Below are 20,145 nucleotides of genomic sequence, written 5' to 3'. Positions count from 1 at the left end.
TTATTTCCGCTTACTGCATGGATAGCTATAGTAGTCTCCTAAATGGTCTTACTGTGCTTATCCTTTTGTTTCTCCTCTCACTCTAGCCCCTTTTCAACACAGTGGTGGAAGAGGTCCTCTTAAAATGTATGACAGGTCTCTTGCCCATTAACAAACCTGCAGTAGCATACCATTTTCCAAAGACTAAGGGCCAAAGTCTTTAGGGAGGATTTGCCTCTGTCCACTTCTCTCATTGTTGCAGTCACACTGTTACCAGACCTTGAATGCCAGGTTCTTGAGTCTCAATGTCATAGAAATGAGCACTGACTCATTACAAGATCAAGCAGATAGAGTTTATGGAAAAGAGCTTGTGCACAGAGGAGTGAGCCTAATTGCCTCGGTGCGTAGAACAATTTTGCCTTGGGTATCCACAAGGTGTGCTCTATCATCTCCTTCAGATTTTGTCTTAAATATCACCTATTGCTCCTCTCTGACCATCTTCTTTTAAATTGCAATCTTCATCTCAGCACTTCCTGTCTCCGTTCTCTGGAAATTTTCTATACTAGAATTTGTTAATAACCAACTTACATTGTTTTATTTAGTTTACTTCCCCCCCCAATAAGTAAGTCTCACAAGAAAAGGAATTTTTCTTTAATTCTTTTTTAAAAAATATTTATTTATTTTTAGAGGGGAAGGGAAAGAGAGAGGAAGAGAAACATCAATGTGTTTCACTTTGGTTGCCTCTCATGCATCCCCTGCTGGGAAATGGCCCCTGCCGGGAACTGGCCTGCAACCCAGGAATGTGCCGTGACTGGGAATCGAACTGCGATCGTCTGGTTCGCAGGCCTGCGCTCAATCCACTGAGCTACACCAGCCAGGGTGGAATTTTTCTTTAATTCTGTATCTTCAGTGCCTAGGGTAGGAGGCACTTTGAATTTGTTGAAGGGGTGAATGACTGATATCTTACTCATCTTTTCAAGGCTACATCCCCCAAGGATTCCCTCCTCCCTCCATTCTTTCACTTTGGACTAATACTTCTCGTTACCCATGGCTCCCATAACATAGTATATTTATTCTTTTTTAAAAAATATATTTATTCTTGATTATAGTACTTCCCAGAGGCTTTTCAGAAAGTTTCATCATTGTATTTCCCAGGGTTTAGCACAGTCCCTTGCACACAGATAATATTTAGTAAATGTTAAGATAAATTATTTCCAGTATATATATCAAATGTTGGGGCAGTGCAAAGATTTTAAATGGGTATGAGAGATTTCTCAACTTCCTCTTTTTTTCTGAATTTCCTTCCTCTTTCAAAGAAACCCCGATTTGTTTCCACCCCACTCCCTACCCACAAGGACAAGTAACTGAACATAAACCAAAATAACATGATCAAATGCTATTTTATAGCTTTCAGATCTCCCTGAAAAGAAATATTGGGATTTTAAAAGATGTTGTTGGATTAGCACCACTAAGTGAAAAGTTTCACCAAATCTAGACTCTCAATCATGTGCTACATACTTAGCATCTCCTCCTAACTCCTTTTAAGACTCTAATGATTAACCCCATCCTCATTGCCACTGTATATCCTGATCATTTTTAATTGAACCACAATTAAATACCTATATGTAGGCAGGCACACCTCTATATCAGATTTTTGGATTATCACACTTTATTTCTTAGAGCAGTTTTAGGTTCACAGCAGAATTGCGCAGAAGGTACAGAGTTTTTCCCACATAACCCTTGTCCCTACACATACATAGCCTCCCCCGTTAAAATAATAGTTACAGATCAAAACAAGGTCCAGAGTCAAGGGAGGACAATTAGACAAGCAGCAGACTGGTTGTTCAGTAAAAGGTGGGAAACAGAATAAAAATGTATTAACAGCCAGGTGAGAAAAAAAGTCAGCCTAAACTAAAAATAAAACAGCTTTGAGCTGGCAAGAGAATGTACATTTTAAGAGATCATAATAGAATTTAAGAACTGAAAAAAACCTGACTGAGTTTGAATATCTTACCTACCAGATAAGAAAACCAAAGGTACACAGGTAGGGTTAACATTTCTCAAATATCTAATAAAGCATATTAGAATGATAAGTGGACATTAGATGACTCGACAAAGCTATTGAGAAACTAGAAATTGAAATAAGCCCTAGCCTACCTGTTCAGAGCTGGATTTTGTATTATTTTATGTTTTAATTACTGATTATAATTCAATTAATGTACTTATTTTCAAATTTGTAGTGTCTGTTTTTCTGGAAAAGACTGGCCTAAGAGTACAATACAGTTGCTACAGTAGAAGGAAAAAGGAGATTAGAGGAGGACTAAAAAGAAGCTGCTAACAAGAAAAAGAAGCCATTGGTGCTACAGTCCATAAGACCCACTCCCTAACCTTTGTAAACTATTAATTTGAAAGGAATATAAATACAACTTCATTGCCGTTGAGGTGGAAAATAGCAATATCAGAATATTGTAAAAATATTTACTCACAGTTTCAGTGGGTAGTGTAAATTTTGTTTGCCAAGTATGGATTGTGATGAGAAAAGAACGAACGTCTAAGGAAGGTCTAAATTAAAGTTTCTCACTCTGAATATTTCCCATCATTAGTTTTAACTTAAGTATCTAAGTGAAAGCTCTTAGGGGGTGGATATCAAAATTTTGCCAATTTTAAGCACCTTTTCAAAGATGGTAAACAGGAAAAACATCTTTAATTGAAGATTAGAGAATGTCATCTTTTTAGCCATTTTTCAAATATTTTGTCCAGGCTTAAAATGAATTTTATGTCCGGAAAAGCAGGGATTCAATTCTTTACTGGTAGAATTTGTAATAGGTAAAGGGTAATGACAAAAATTAGCTTAAAATGATATTAATGTTAGCAAGGGTGAGGAGAAACTGGCTTTTTGATTACAATGTACAGAAAATTGATTCAACTTCTCAGGCTAGCAAGTTGGCAATATCTATTAACATTTAATAGATATAACATCTAATATCTAATGTTAATATCTATTAACATTTAATAGATATACACTGCCTAATTTTACTTCTGGAAATCCATCCACAGATACACTCACATACCTAAAGGATATATGTACAAGAATGTTCATTGCAATGCTGTGCATAATATTGAAACGCTTAAAACAATCTAATGTAGAACAATAAGTGATTGGCTAATGATACATTAAATACACAAAATTGGCATACTATATATCTGTTAAATAGAATGAAAAGCAGTCTGAGATACACTATTGAGTGAAAAAATTGCATATCAGTATCTACACTATGAAAAATGTGTATAAAAATAAATGGAATTATAGATGTGCATTTTATATGCATGGAAAATATAGTGGATGTAGTCACAGAAAACTGAAAGGATATATACCTCTGGGGAGGTAAAGACTAGTAAAGCAGAAAGCTTCATCTTTTACTTTATATACACCTTTGTACTGATGGAAAACTTTTTTTTAAACAATGGGTATGTGTTATTTTCATTAAAAATAGCCTGAAGCCCTGACTGGTGTGGCTCAGTTGGTTGGCAGTCATCCCGCAAAGTGAAAGGTCTCAGGTTTGATTCCCAGTCAGGGCACCTGCCTGGATTGCAGGCTCAGTCCCTGGTTAGAATGCATGTGAGAAGCAAGCAATTGATAGTTCTTTCTCACATTGACGTTTTTCTCCCTCTCTTTCTCCTTCCCTTTCCCTCTTCCTCAAAATAAATAATAATAAAAAATTTAAAAATAGCTTGAAGAGCATTAGAGTAAATAAAAATATAATACAAGTGACCACATTCTTATATTATGTCAGGTTAAGGTAACAAGTCCATAACGCTGGAAAATAAATTCTCTTATTGCATACTCACACTTGATACTCATTTTATGGCAATCAACTTATACATAAATCAGGTGCTGTTTCATCCTCTATGACCTAAGCTGCTTAGGCAAGTACTAAAAGGACTCTGTCCTATTTCTATGTCATTTCTCTGGGAGTACAAACTGAGGAACTGTCATTTAGGTTGCCCGACTGGAAGTATAAATTACATACCAATCTCTCATGCTTTAAATCTTTGTACAGGCAACTCTTTCACAGGCATGTAATTACAGTTAAAGCAATGATTCCCCAAGTACAACCTAATGCTTACAGTCAGGTGACTGGCCAACTCTTAAGTGGGTTAAGTGAAATATAATGAAACCAAACAAACTAAATGGTTATAGATGTAATGACAAATTAGATTTAAGACTTTCTACATTATCAAATTTAAGTCCTGTACCAATTTTAAGTTATAAAGGTGTGTTTAACATTTGGCTTGCCTAATACTGTGAAACAGAAATGAAAAGGCAGCGTTTAATTCCAATTTACCATCTAAAATTCCCATCAGACATAAAACTAACTGCTTCACTGCCTTCAATAATAGGCTTACTTTAACTCAAAGAAGAAATAGTATTTCTTAGTTTTTTATCTCAACCCACAATTTTGAAAAGTGTTTAATCCATCCATGGTAAAGTCTGTGACGGGGTGAAGATTTTTATAGACCTAGGGGAAACCAGGCCTGAAACTTAGGAAATTTTAAAAGTTCCCGTGTGTTAACACTGCTCTAAATTTCCATTTTAAGTTTATATTCTATTTTTACTTAGTATTTTGCATTAATTTCCTAATTCATGAGCTAGATTGACTCTACTCCCACCTTTCAAGTGGGGCAAGCACTATGAAGAGATAATTTGCTTCCACTTCCACTGTAAATCAAGTGGGAAGATTTCTCTTTTGTACCCAGCGTTATCTTTTGTACAGAAAGTCTACCTTTTGGTACAGGTTATTTAGGACAGTAATTATGCCTAGGTATGTGGCACTTGAAGTCTTGAGGGGCTTTTCTCCCACAGCTGAGCCCTTAAGGTTCACTTCCCATTAATTACTATAATCTAACTGCAGGATGAAGATGACTGAGTTGTTTTGTCTGGAGACTTCTGTCTACACCAGACTAATGATGTGGACATTAAAAGCTTTGAAGTACATTCCCAGCCCCCTTATTCATGGCTTTAGTAATGAAATTAATCTGAAGTCTTAAAATGAACTCCCTCACAGTGAACTGGAAAGGGCAGCACTCTGACTAATGCCATGCTGCTAATCTGGTCTACCAGGAAAGGTAAGTAGAGAAACAGAGTATTACCTTCTTTCTCTAGCAGGGCATATTACAATCTTTTGGCTTTAGGAATTAAAAACCTTTTGCTGGTCTTAAATTACCTACCTGGCACCTCGAGTGTAATCTAATCCAAATGTTTATTTTTTGAAGTTGTTTCCTTATCCAGAAGCTTTATACTGTGACTTTCAGGGTGAGGATAAATTGAAAGCAAACTGAATAGAGAAAGCAAGGAACTGAATAGTATTCCATTGCATGTATGAGGTTTGTCCAGAAGGTATCCAGCCATGTAATATGAAAGACAGAGACATTTATTGAAGATACAAGAAACATTGTAAGTAGGACAATGACACCTCAGGATCTTTCAAAGTAGGCACTTTGGGACCTCACACAGGTCTCCTCACACAGTCACCATCAGCTGCACTGTTGTATTTTCCTGAATCTCATCGACAGTCTGAAATTTCTTCCCTTTCACAGGTGACTTTAGTTTTGGGAAAAGCCAGAAGTTGCAGGGTGCCAAATCTGGGCTCTGTGTGTGTGTGGGGGGGGGGCGGGGGGAGGGGGGCAGCTGCTGAGTCACCTGGGTGATTGGATGTTTTGCCAAAAAACTGCACAGTACATGATGTACATTGTTGTGATGAAGCTGCCAATCACCATTTGCCCATATCTTCAGCCTTCTGAATCATCTGAATAGTTTTTGTGAAGTAATGTTTAAGTTTAATGCAAAATTTGATGCAGATCCGTTGCTCAACTTGCCCAGTCATTTTGAATGGACAACCACTCAGTATGGATGCTCACTCAACGGAGTCTATCATCCCCACTGACTAGTACAGTGAAGTCGTCACTGTTCACACATGTGCATTCCAGTCCACTCTCCTTTGCTGCCAGGTTACATTGATGTCCCGTGAACCTGCAGACCACTGCTGTTTATTAACAGTGGCTGGACTATTTCCAGACAGGCCTCATATATACCACAATTTATTTATTTGTCTGCTGACACTTGGGTTGCTTCTATTTTTGGCCATTGTAAATAATGGTCTATAAACATGGGTATATAAAAATGTTTCCCTGCTTTCAATTCTTTTTTTTTCTTCTTTTATTGATTCGAGAGTGAGGAAGGGAGGGAAAAAGAGAAGGAAGGGAGAGAAGAAACATCCACGAGCTGCCTCATGCTCTGCCTTTGGCTTGCAGGACAAAGCCTAACCATCTTGCTTACAGGATAAAGCCTACCCAACTGAGCCACACGTGCCAGGGCCCTGCTTTCAATTCTCCTGGATATATACTCAGGTGGAATTTCTGCACATATGGTAAATCTGGCAAATTCTGACACATGGTAGAACACGGAAGAACCTTGAGGATGTTATTTTAAATGAAATAAGCTAGCCACAGAAGAAACTGATTCCACTCATAAGGTACTTAAGAATGGTGAAAATGGTAACTCTGTTATGTATGGGGCAGGAGGTTTATGGTTTTTTGTATGGAAAACAATACAATAATAATACATGAATAAATTGCAAACTCACCATTGAAAATCTACTTCGCCTCACCTTGAATATTTTACAATTGAAAAGGACAGAGTTTTTATTTCTTGCTATTTCTGGTAACCCTCAAATTTCTAGTGGGGAGCAACTCTTGGAGAGAAACCAGATAAGCCTTTGGCAGAGCAGTTTCTAAAGAATCTGAACTAGAGGCAGGCTCAGAGCCAGACGCAGTGAAGGGCACCTGGGCCTGTGGCTAGGAAAAAAAAATCTAGTCAACTGAGGTGGGGGTTGGGGTAACCCGACAAAGGAAGTCAGTGTAAACTTTGTCACAAGGTTCACTTTCTTCAGGGATTTCCCCACTGGGATTAAGGACGCTTTCGTCACAGGAAATCCTTGAGTGTCTCCTTTCCTTTCACAGCCCAGTCAAAAATTTCTCTAACGTAAGGAGTTGCTCGTCCGCCCACTCCTTTCTCCCAGGAATCCCACCCCTCAGACCCCGGTTTCCTAAGATTCCACATCTTTTCCAAGATGGATCTCGGACCAAGACACACAAACTGTCACTCGCTCCGGCCCCGCCCGTCGGGCGCCACAACGAGTGGGCGGGAAGGACGGCCTCGAGCGCCCCGGAAGTCACCTCCCCCAGGAAGGGGGAGTTCTCGGCCCTGACAGCTTCGGATTGGCGGGAAGGCGGGAATGACGCGTTACGCGCGGGATCCGGCCCCTCCCCTACGCCCCAGCGAGCGGTTAGATAGGGCGGGAAGGAGTGTGTGGCCCTTGGCGGCCATTACCCGGAACAATCCATAGCCTCAGTTGAACGGGCGGGAGGGGTAGGACGCTTGGGGGTGGGGGGGGGAAGTGGGCGTGAGGAGGGAAGGGAAGGGAGGGGAGGAGAGAAGGGCGGAGCAAGAGGGAGGGGAAGGGGCGGGGCGGGATCGGATCACGTGATTCGGCATGGAGGCGGTGGCGGCGGCCGGGAGGAGCCGCCGGGGCCGAAGCCGCACTTGTTAGTGTAGGGGGAGGAGGGGCCCGGGGGGACGCAGACGCCGTCACCCAGGGACGCCGAAGAGAAGGCAGGAGAGGGGGTGGGGGCAAGATCAGGCTCCGACCCCCGGCCGAGGGGATGAGGGGAGCATGGGCGCCAAGGAGTCACGGATCGGATTCCTCAGCTACGAGGAGGCACTGAGAAGAGGTGAGGGGGGAGGGGTCTGGGCGAGCTGCCGGGAAGGGCAGCGACGGGCTGCCCAGAGGGTGGGTGACCAGGAAAGGCAGAGGGCGGGGGGCAGGTTGAGGGCGTGGGGCGCCCGAGGCGGAAGGGAAGGAGGCCGGCGATGGGTAATATTATTGGAGAGAAGGGTCGGGTGGGAGCAGTGTGGGGAATTGGGACTGTGTGGAAGGGGGCGAAGCTTCCCCGGAGAAAGGTGTCTGGCGCTGGCTGGGCAGTGCCCGTGCTCAGTGGTGTGGTTACCCTGGATTGGTCCAGGGAAATCCTCTCTCCCTCTTTTTGGGTGGCACCAGCCCTTCCAACCCCCTCATCTCTTACTGCCATTTTCTTGTATCACTCCATAAAAATTTCCAACAACATTTAACCTCGCACCTAACAGCCTTGGCTGGGGAGGGAGGAGGAGGCTGCACAGCCCTGTTTGCTGGCAGAAGCCCCTTCCAGTTGTGGACTCTGCCTTTTCCGAGGGCCTTTGCCAGTCTCTCGGGGGCTGTCACCACCCACACCCCTGGAGCGGCTGACTTTGCTAAGAACGACCTGAAATTAAGTTGTGTTTGAGGTGAGACGAGGCTAGACAGCTGGTGTTGCCACAAGACCTTGTCTTAGGTTTCATCTCCTCAGATGTTGGCCAGAGCCTTTTATCGCACTTGATCCACGGTGCTCACCCTCTCCCCATAAAATGGCATTCGGAAATCCAGCATTTTGATGTTGTGTTACAGCTCCCTGTAGAGACTGGCCTTGCTGCCAGCCCCAGCCTGCTGCTATTGGCTCTGAGGCACAGTGGGGTGTTCACAACCCCCACCCCCTACCCCTTACTCTCATAGCGCTGTCCGTGACCACTACAGCACCCGCTCACTGGAGTGTCTGTTGCACAGTTTATGGCTGGAACGTGACTTAATTTTTCTTGACTGGGATTTGAGGGTGTGTGTATGTATCTATGTGTGCTTCTATTTCTTTGCAACATTTCATGGATTTTCTTGGTAAGAAGTGACAAACTGGTTTCCAACCCAGCCGGCCCTACTCGTGGTGGTTTTAATAGCCAAGGATGTCTGGTTAGAAATGAGATTTAAAGGCATTCAGAAAAGAATATAGTAGGGAACGCTTGTTAATATGTAGGAGGGAAGGGGATAAGTGCAGTGGGTCATCACCTGAAAACAATCACAGAATTTAGAGGTATTGTGGACTGACCAGAATAACAAAAGTATGCTTTTTATGTCTTTTGCTGTGGAACAGTATAGTGATTACATTATAGTGATTGTTGTATGGACAGTCTCGCCTGAGGTTTTTTTCCTTGCCTCAGTATGAGAAATATTCCAAATTCTTGATGTGGTTCCAGCTTTAGTAGGCTAGTCATTTCCGGGATGCTGTTGAGCCTGATAGGTCTGGCCTCAATTAGGCAATGGCTTATATATCATGAAAGAAGACATCAGTCTGAGTTGCAGCTTCAGGGTTCAGAAGTGTTTCGTTTCTAAAGTTTGAGGTTGATGTAGCTGGCACTTGGGAATTCTAAAACTTTTGTCCACCTCTAACCTGCTTACTCTCAAGTCAAACTGAGATTATCTTTGTATATGTTTTATTTGTTTGTTTTACTTTCACCTGAGGACATGCTCATTGATTTTAGAGAGAGGGAAAGGAAGAGAGGAAGAGAAACATCAATGTGAGAGAGGAACATGGATTAGTTGCCTCTTGTATTTGCCCCTACTGGGGACTGAACCAGCAACCCAGGAGTGTTCCCTGATCTGGAATAGAACCTGTAACCTTCCCCATTTTACAGATGACACTTCAACCAGCAGAGCCACACTAGCCAGGGCCTACCTTTGTATATAAATGAAATTAATAGTTGGTACATTTCAAACTGATTTGACTGAAGGCCTTTGTTCAGTTTGTTCTGAAGTACATGCCTGTTGAATTTTAAAACATATATTTGAAGAAGTAGTAATATATTTGTTCAAACTGTATTTTAACTATTTGAATGAATTTATATTTTATCAGTTTTGCTGCAGAAGAAAATTAAAGCAAAAGAGAGAAGCAAGTTGATAAACTAACATTTCTAAATGTAAACCAGAAACTATTTTTTTTAGTAGGTAATTCTTTTGAACATGATATTTACTCTAGCAAATGTCAAACTTTAATATAGAATTTCTTTTAGTAAGGTTATAGAAAGAATTTATAAAGCTTCTAATAAAGCTAAAAAATGGCTTGAGAACTTTTGAGGGCACTTGAGTAAATAGGTATTAAAACCTCCATCCATTAGTCTTGTCTGTTTGTTTATATAGTATAAGGTGAATGGAAGGAGATGAGGAAGGCAGATTAGACAAACACAAAAGTGTGTTATATGAATCATTGTATGAGTAAAAAGCATGCTTGATAAACTACTGAAATACCTATCCCCTTGGCTTTACTTAAAATTATTGAGCACTAAAATAATGCCTAACCATAATTAGTTAGTATTAAAATGATAATCAAGTATATATTGCCTCATGCAAACTGGAGTTGCAGGCAGTTTATCTTGCAGAATGGGGCCTTGGAAGTGGAGTGTTATGTTAATGACAGATAACACTGAGTGAACCTGAGTGAAAGGGCAATCTAGTGAGTTCTTATTTACACTTCAGAAGCTCTAGAAATTAGGAAGATTGGTTTTGCCTACTATTTTGGCTAGACTGTGTATCAGTTATATAAATATTAGTAGTTTTCTGAAAGTATACCTTAATATTTTTTAAAGGGAGATGTATTAATGGTGGCTTTTATTTTTGGCTTGTATCTGTTTTTGTTGAGTATCTTGGATAACACAAATAAGCCTTCCCCTGAAGGCTTGACTCGTTTTAGATTGCATGTATTTTCTAAAGTATGCCTACTGCAGTTAATGGGTACTGAGAATTTTAGCAGCTATATTCTGTATCTCTTCATTTCTAATTTTACATCTAAGTGTGTGGGGCTTGCGTATTCCTAAAAATTATTCTAAATGCTCGGAATATAGCATTAAAAAAGTGAACGATGAATCGCAGGTTCATAGCATTTCAGAACTTCAAGAAACCATAAAAATCTCCAACTGTTTAATTCTATTTCTGCACTCCACTCTCCTCTCATCATTCTGGAAACAGAATTACAAGGCTCCCACCCCGAAGAATTGCTTAATTAATATTATTCTTCGCTTTAAAAAAAGATTTTATTTATTTTTAGAGGAACGGGATGGGAGGGAGAAAGAAGGAGAAAAACCTCAGTGTGCAATCAATATATTGGTTGTCCCTCCCATGCCCCCTACTGGGGACCTGGCCCACAACCCAAGCCTGTGCCCTGGCTAGGAATCGAACCATAGATGTTTCTGTTCGCAGGCTGGTGCTCAATCCACTAGCTGTAGCAGCTGGGGTGGCTTTTAAATTGTGGTAATAAAATACAGTGGATAAAATTTCTTCTAAGCCTGTACTTTAAGTAGAATTTGGCACTTATATTGGATTAGGTAGCTGGATTATATAACAAGTTAGAAAGTTGTGTTGTGGATGCACATTTTTGAATGTCTCATTGCTCATTAATTCCTCAAATTTTTATTGAGCACTGCCTATGACTTAGGCACTGCAGGAACAAAGGTTACGAAGACCCTCTTACTCTGAAGTGTATATACCCCAGGGTGTATGCAAGACTCCATGGTGGGGATGGTAGTAATACAATTTTAGGACTTTTGTTTCCTTTTATGTTTGATAATGTACATAATATCTTTAAAAAGTAGAATGTATATTATAAATGATTAATATTTAGTATATTAAGTGGGACAGTATTGTGGAAGGAAATGCTAGTGGAAGGCAGAGAGTGTGTGCGTCTATTTGGTGGCCTAGAAGTATCCTAACACTGTACTCATTTTATAGTATGTGCTCAAAAATTGTGTTAAAGAATTTCCTAGTCATTTAAAGGTTGTTTTATTTGCTAGTGGAATAATTAAGCGTGTAAATAGTTGAAGATTCTGGTACTTTTCATTTTGCTTACCCACCAACCTTAATATGCTCTAAAACATTCACTCCCCAACCAAGATTTCATTCTCCAAGTTTACATAATATTAGTACTAAAATTTCACTAATATTCTACCACCTATGATGTGATGTTAGGTGGTTTATCATATCACTGTATGAATGAAAATTGCATTCACAATTGGTACCTTCTGGAATGCAGTATTTTTTTAAAGCACTTGTTTGCCTTCATCTAAATTTGTCACATTTACCAGTGAACTTTCTAACATTAATATGGAATTACAAGTTTTGGTTAAGCTTTTTGCAGGTATACCTAGCCAGCCCGTTACTATATGTAAAGGAGAAAAATGGGTCAGTTTTAAATTAGTCTGCTTACATGTAGTCACTTAAGTAGTTAACAGAGATGCTATTCTTCATTGTCTCCATTTTGACATTCCATGAGTGTCAGTGATGAAGAGGAGATAAATATCCCAATGAACCCTGGATTTATGGGGAATGGCCTCCCAATTTACCAAACCGGGCAGCTGTTGTTTGTATTTTTTCTTTTTTGTCTTTGTGCTTGGATAGTAAGACTTAACAGTGAAAGCATTCAGGGTTACCTCCCAAAAAGATATGTATAAATAACCTAGCAATGAAGTTTTTTACACAGGTCTCAGGAAGAAATTAGGGTAGTAATTATTATTCCTCCTGTGACTAATAGAAAATCTGGTTTTGGAGCACTAGAGATTAATGGTGAGAGTTTGGATTAGAAGCGTAAATGTTAAACAGCTGCAGGGATGGTGGGATCTTATTTATGAATTGAGAGTTGGTGGTTTGATAGGGGTACTGAGATTAAGACTAAGGTGGAACTGACAGTTCTTGTCCTACTGTATCCTGGAAGTATGGCTTCTTTTTTCAGGGCTTATTTATGTTTCTGCTTTTACCTTTTGCTCTTCATATTTGTGTTTAAATTCAGACCCTCTACCTCATTCTGCATGACAGTAAGTTTTCTTATTCCTTTCATAAGTACTCTTGGAGGTCAGAGGTGGATAGTTAATTACTAACATAAACACCTGATAAAACTAGCTCTTTCATATTTAATGTTATAGTCAGAAGCATCTATTAGAAGACTCATCTATATAAAGATGAAGGCCTCCCCTTTATATCCTTCTTTATTAGGGATTTAATATTAATTAATATGAAGCTCTCTTTATTTTAAGGAAATCCTAAGTTTATCGCTACTTTGTGCACAAGGTTCAGGAAAATTGATACTATGAAACCACCCTGTAACATGGTTCTTGGAGCCCTTGATATTGGACTGCATTAAAAGCAAAACTATGCTAAAATGAGGTTTTACAGAGGAAGTTTTCCAGCTTCTCTGGAATTTCTGTGAAGAAGTTAGATTATTTCTGCCCTGGCTGGTGTAGCTCAGTGAATTGAGTGTGGTCCTGCGAACCACACGATCACGGTTCGATTCCCAGTCAGGGGACATGCCTGGGTTGCAGGCCAGTTTCCAGCAGGGGACTCATGAGAGGCAACCATACACTGATATTTCTCTCCTTCTCTCCTTCCCTTCCCCTCCAAAGATAAATAAATAAAAAATCTTTAAAAAAAAAAGAAGTTAGATTATTTCAGCATCTTACTTACACCCCTTTCTTCTTAATCTTTTAGTTTTAATTTTTATCATAGTGATATATGGACATAATTTAGAATCAAATGGTTATATAAAACTTGTTATGAAAATAATAGTACTACTGTTACCCTCTCTCCCTCACCAATATTCCTCTACCCATTGACCAGTTCTATTTTTTAGCACTTTAAATGTATTAATTAGGTCTTTACCTTTATATCTCAAAATAAGGAAAAGGCCTTATAAAGATTGCTGTGGTTTCTTGTCTTTTCCTAATGACTTATGAGAGAGTTGAGAGAGATTCCATTATAAAAGGACCCGTTTAACAAGGCAGGTCTCCCTTACTCTTAGACCAATATTCCAACCCAATTGCTAAAGCCAAAAATCTGGAGATATCCTTCCTCTCTTTCATCATCTCATCTACTCTTTTATCTCCAGTTTGAGTGTTACTCAGTCCTGTTTGGTATCCATTTCAGGCTATTAACTTCTGCTCATCTTCACTGTCATTCCTCCAGTCCCAGCTGCCATCATCTCTTGCTAAGATACCATGCAGTGATATCTTATTAGTCTGAAAATACGAAATAGTCTTATTTCCTATTTTCACACAGCAGCCAGTGCAATCTTAAAATCCAGATCAGATCCTGTCATTCCTTTTCTCTCAGCCTGTTTTTTTCTTTTCTCAGCATGGAAAGCCTATTTACAAATATTCACAAGTCTTTTGCCCTATTCTTTATACCCAAAGTCCCAGTTCTGATGGCCTTAGTGAGGCTTTCTTTTTTCAGCTTATATGACGTCTTCTGTTATTATTGCGCTATTCTGTATAGTTTATAGCTTTTATCGTAATATGTCATTATGGTGTTTATTGATAGACATGGTGCTGAATCCCCATTGACAGGATAGGTGTAGTGCCTGGTGTATTCTGAGTGCACAGTAAATATTGTTTGGCCAGGTGAATATGTAAAAATGTAAGTGATGGAGAGAAGATTTGGAGAATTTGCATAATGTTTATAGGTTTGGGGGTAAAGAATGGACTGCTGACAGAAAGTAAGTATACTAAGCAATGTATCTGTCTCAAAATGTCTTTTAAAGGTTTTGAATGATAATTCCAAATGAAAGAGCCTTAAATGTAGTATATAATTTTGTTTAGTTCAACTTAAAGTTGATACCTAATAATATAATAATATAAATTCCTGAGTAATCATTGAGAGACTAGTATGTCAGTAAGTATTGTGCTTATGAACACTTGAGAATGCCTTTTGGTAATATATAACACTTGATAATATTGTATATGAAATTATTTATTTATTTATTACATGTTTAATAAATAATGTTTAAGATTTTATTCTTAGAGAGGGGAAGGGAGGGAGAAAGGGAAGGAAAGAAACATCGATGTGTGAGAGAAACATCGGTTGATTGCCTCTTCTCCGTGCCTGGACTGGGAACCCAGGCCTGTGCCCTGACAGCGAATTGAACAGGTGACATTTCGCTTCGCAGAGGGATGCCCGACAGACTGAAGCACACTGGTCTCAAATGATTTACTGGTCAAGGCTGAAATGATTTATTTTTATACAGTGATCATCATGCACTTTTTACCCATGATGACAAGTATTATTTTACTGCTATATATGAGTTTGCAGTTGAAAACTTACATGCTTGAAGTGTTAAACAGAGTTACTTTGGAAGCTGAGAATAAAATTCACAGCAACATTCAGAGTATTGTCTTACTGGTTTTATATAATCCAGGTGATTTTAAACTAAATTTTATGAATATTTTTAGAGGCTTTTTTTGGCCTAATAATCTTTTATACCCCATAGCTAATGCTTCCTCCTCCTTTCTCAGTCTTTTAGTTTTAATTTTTTTATTACAGTGATACATGGATATAATTTAGAATCAAATGGTTATATGGGGCCTTGTTATGAAAATAATACTACTGTTATCCCCCCCCTCTTACGAGTATTTCTCTACCCATTGACCAATACTTTTAGCACATTAAATTTATTAATTTGGTCTTCACCTTTATATCTTGAAATAATAACACTTAAAATGTTCTACATTTTTTCCATTTAAGGAGTATTTATTGGCTTTTTACTATAAAAGCTGAGGGTTTAGCTCATTATTACTTGCTACCAGTCCCCTAAACACTTGTCCTCTTGTTTTCCCCCCATTTTTGCATCTTGAAATATTATAATTTTGGTTAGATCATTGTTCAGTGTTTACATAATTAGACCCTTATAAATGTTTTCATAGCTAAGCCATTTAATAGGAGGGGGCCCCCAAAACCCAGAATTACCTTCTGGAGGGCCAGTCCCTTGTAGTATAGGTTTCCCCTCCTAGGTAATACTCTAGGAACCCACTTGTATCAGTGTATCAGGTGGTGTTGTGAGAGGCTGCATTGGGCTTCAGTGAATTTTATTTGAGGACTCTTTGAACATATTTGCCAATTTCATGATGGGTGATTTACAGAAGCACCTGTCTATACTGTACTGAGTGTTCAGCAGTTTTTTACCAAAAATGGCATGCCTCCCCACCCACCCATTCACCTGATCTCACACTGAGCAATGTTTTTTGTTTCCCCGATGAAAAAAGTCCTTAAAGAGAATGTTTTGCACTAAAAGGCATCAAAATCAACAAGTTGAAAAACTGTTCTGATCAGTGAAAAACATGGAAAAAACATCTTGACAGGTGTATTGCATCAAGTGGAGAGTACTTTGAAGGTGACTGAAGTTTAAACATGTGAGAATAAAGACACAATTTTTAAAATAAGTTCTGGGGTTTTGGAGTCCCCCCTGTATACCAGGATTTCTTTTTCTTTCTTGTATATGTAAATTTCTCCTAAATCTTTCCTTTAATAATTGCCTTTTATTTGCTGTTTACTGTAATTCAACCTTGAAAATCACCAATTGTTAATTCTGCTCCGTGTATACATATACATCAGATATTCAGTTCACATATTGAAAAATCTTTTCCTGGAGCTTCTGGCCTCCTCCAACCTGTACCTATAGCTCTTGTGCTCAAAGCATAGCTGCCATCTAGGATCTTCTTTTGCCACTATTCTGGAGATCTTGTGTTGGATCTCCTGTTTTCTGTATCCCTGTTTCCTTCCCCTTTGTTGGTTTACTCTTCCATTTTGGTGGCTCTCATTCTCTGAGAGTTTCCTTACAAAAGGTGCACGGGAGGTAAAATTTTGAGACCTTCACTCTTGATCTGGTGCTTTCTTTAAAATAATTTGTATATCTCTACTCTTCTATGTACTCTTTAGTTTCTAAGAGGCTTTTACGTTTTTACCAAGTAATTATTCTGAAGTTACTTTTTAATAATTCTTATATTTGATTGCTGGTCATGTGGGTCTTAAATTAAGCCTCAGGGTAGATTTATTGCAGTGATCTATTTTTTATATCTCTATATTTAAAAGCATCCTTTGCTTTTAAAAAGTGGTTAATTATATTAAATATGTCGTTATGTCATTTGGGGCTTTGCTTTAAAGTTGGTTTTGGAATCTGTTAGCAGCTGTGATGGGATTGTAAGAATTGTCTCATTAATAAATTTGGTGTAGAGATTTAGTTTATGCAAGCATCTGTAAATGAAATATTTCACTTTGTGGAGTTTTATAGATCAGAAGTTATTCCTTGTCAGAGGATGCTTGAAAATACCTCTTTGCAGCTGATTATGGGAGGACAAAAATTGCTTATTCTTTGCAGGGTTAGGGGTATAGCAAGGAGCAATTATCTAATGGAGCAATTATCTAATGCTGGGAGCATTTTACATCGTCATAGCAATGGTACCATAGAGGTTGATTGAATTTGATAGAAGATTGCCAAGCGTATGTATTTAAATAATGAAAGAAATAGGACATCAGCCGAATGAGCACTTGACAGTAAATAATATTTCATAGAAAAATGTTGTTCCATTTTAAGTGAAATAATATAAAAATATGCTCATTTCAGTAGAGTCCAAAATTAAATACAACTTCTTTCCTCCCATAGATCAGCTTAAATATTGCACATCTTTGTGATTCAGTCATGGGTCTAACCTCACTATCAGTTGAGATTCTTTCTTTTTTTCCTCTGTTCATTATTAATCGGTCAAGTGTTTGTATAAATGTTATAAAACAACCACGATTTATCCTATAAAAATAGGATAAATACAGAGGAACTTAGTGAAAGGTAAACAAGAAAAGTGCTTGTGATGATAAGGATAAAGATGTCCCAAAGGAAGCAACACTCACCCCCCCACCCAAAAAAACTTTTAAGGAACTCTAAGATATACTTTCATAACACTGAAAGCACAAGAGAAAATGTGCTACCTTCTTACTACCTTCTGCCTGTTTCTCCTCCATCTTTAAAGTCATTGCCTTAGAAAATGCCTTCATCTGGCTCCTGGGCTATTAGTCTCCTACTCCTCCAGCCCATTCTTTATATTTCCAACTGGACAATCTTTTTGAAATATACATCTGGTTATTTTATTCAGGTGCCCTTTGGTTAAAGGCATGTGTGTGTATGTTTTAAAAGATTTTATTTTTTTACTTTTAGAGAGAAGGGAAGGGAGGGAGAAGAACATCAATATGTGAGAGGCAAATTGATTGGTGCCTCTCATGCACCCCCAACCAGGGACCCAGCCCACAACCCAGGCATGTGCCCCCACTGGGAGTTGAACGGCGACCCTTTGCTTCTCAGGCCAATGATCAATCCATTTAGCCACACTAGCCAGGGATAAAGGTGTATACTGATGTGCCATTGAGTCCGCTCTAACTCCTGGCAACAGGGAGTGAATGATGTTCACACTGTCCTGTCCTCAACAGCCTTGCTCAACTCTTGTAGGCTCATGCCTATGGCTTCTTTTATGGAGTTTATCCTTGTCTTGTTTGGTCTTTCTCTTTTCCTTGGTGAAAGGTATCCATACCCTATGGTTTGAAGTCAGCCTTTTTAGTCAGTCTTTTTCAATCTGACCTGGTTGTTTCTGTGATTTGGCCCCTGTCTGAAAACAATGTGCCTTTGAAGATGCTGCTTCCTAGATCTCAGAATGCCTTCCTTTATTACTTACTTATAGTTAAGTACACAAATTTACTGTTAGCTTGATAAAACTTTCAGTACATGCCCAAGTAACCACCATGCAAAACCAAGATATAGAACATTTCTAGCACTCTAGTAGGCTATCTCCTGCCCTCTCCCAGTTGATACTGCCTCTTAGAGGTACCCACTATTCTGACCTCTATCACCATAATTTTGCCTGTTTTTTTTGAATCTCATGTAAATAGAATCATACAGTATTTATTTTTTTGTGTGTATGCATAGTTAGCTCATTTAAAAAAAAACTGAGATGCGAACTCTTTTTAAAACCAAATTACAAGCCTTTTCTGTATGAAGCAATTTTCTGAAAAGACTGCTATTGTCTTAAAATTAGGGCCAGTGTGTCATTTTTGTTTCTAGAAGCTGGCATGAGGTACATGCTCATTGATGAAGTGACATGCATCTTTCTTCCTGAACTATCTGCTTCATTAGATTCTCATCCATCAAAACCAAACCCAGACAGCAAGTCCTCCCAGAGGCTTTCTCTGATATCACTCTTACTTTCTCTCTCTTTCTGCAGCAACACAGTTTTATTGTAGTAGTTATTACACTGCATTATAACTGCAAGTTTACTTGGCTGTCTTTTCTACTTTGTGAGTCCTACAATCCTTCAGATAATAACTATGGGGCCTGGAAGGTAGGTACCTGGCAGGACTTATAAAATATAGACTTAGTGCCCCTTGAATGAAGGAGAAAGCTGATGGAATAAAACTAGTGTAATAATCTGGTAAATTGTATTTTTATAGGGTAAATTGTGGTTGTTTTATGATGTTTATGCAAACAGTCAAATGTTCCATGACTATAAACATTTAAAATTTCGGTTAAAAAGAATGCCTTCTGGCTCTAAAATAAAATTATCTGAATCCATGAAGCACTCAGTAGAAAATACAAAAGAGAAAGCAAATAATAACGTTCTGTGTAGAGACCAGTAGGTTTCTAATTTGTGTTGGAATTACCGTCTTTGATAAAATTTGAATACCCACTTTTTGGATGAGCCTCAGTTTGGCTGGGTCTGAGGCACTCCTGTTTCTTATAAACATCACTTTCTGGTGTGAAAAGAAAACATGGGAAAGTCATGTCAAAATTCCATGCAATTTTAAGAACATATTTTTCATATAATTTACATAATTTAAAACTTTACATATTTTGACATGTTCCCCTACTTAAATTTTTAAACCTTTTCTCCACAAGCATTTATGTGGGCTAATTGGTTTGCCCTCCTCATTTCATATTTCTGTGATTTATCTAGAGTGACCTTTTCTCTGCCTTCATCAATTCTTATTTATATTGTACTAAGTGAAAGATGAAGCTAGATTATGAAAGGGCTTTATTCTAATTTGATTCTACTCATCTTTCTAAACTTCTAGAGTTTGCCTAAATTTTACCTTCTTCTCTGGACCATTCCAGAATTATCCAGCACTTAACCTTCTTAGAATTTCCTGTGACTCTTAATTTATACCCTTGGTATTTTAATATTTTTACATACATATAATATTGTTTTATGTGTGTTCAGTATCCCCAGTAGATTTTAAGTTGCTTGAGGAATGCTTTATTTAAAAACCACTTGTACTCTTTGAAGCACAGATAGGTGTTTAGCATCTGCTTGATGATCAAGAGAGCCAGATGGTTATAATCATTACTGTCTTTATGTGATTGTGATGTGTTACTTTTCAAGATCTCCCTTTTAACTTTAATTTCCATGTCTTCTCA

The 20,145-nt window shown here is 38.6% G+C and overlaps 1 protein-coding gene across 3 annotated transcripts in view; it reads left to right on the top strand.

The window, feature by feature from the left end:
- The first annotated feature begins 7,578 nt into the window (after nucleotides 1-7,578).
- Nucleotides 7,579-20,145, top strand: part of USP32 (ubiquitin specific peptidase 32) — a 142,622-nt gene continuing 130,055 nt past the window's right edge. For 2 of the 3 annotated variants that reach the window (XM_037070354.1, XM_037070352.1), the window contains exon 1: nucleotides 7,580-7,770. In XM_037070354.1, coding sequence (XP_036926249.1) covers nucleotides 7,713-7,770 — 58 coding nt within the window. In that variant the 5' untranslated portion in view covers nucleotides 7,580-7,712. Of the gene's footprint in view, nucleotides 7,771-20,145 lie in introns of all 3 variants that reach the window. The other variant, XM_037070353.1, reaches the window with a different exon arrangement.

Source organism: Sturnira hondurensis, unplaced genomic scaffold (genome assembly GCF_014824575.4).
Source record: "Sturnira hondurensis isolate 20B ecotype Veracruz unplaced genomic scaffold, ASM1482457v3 Scaffold0018728, whole genome shotgun sequence".
Classification (NCBI taxonomy): domain Eukaryota; kingdom Metazoa; phylum Chordata; class Mammalia; order Chiroptera; family Phyllostomidae; genus Sturnira; species Sturnira hondurensis.
Note: the sequence above shows the minus strand (reverse complement) of the source record. Positions and strands in the feature narration are given on the sequence as shown.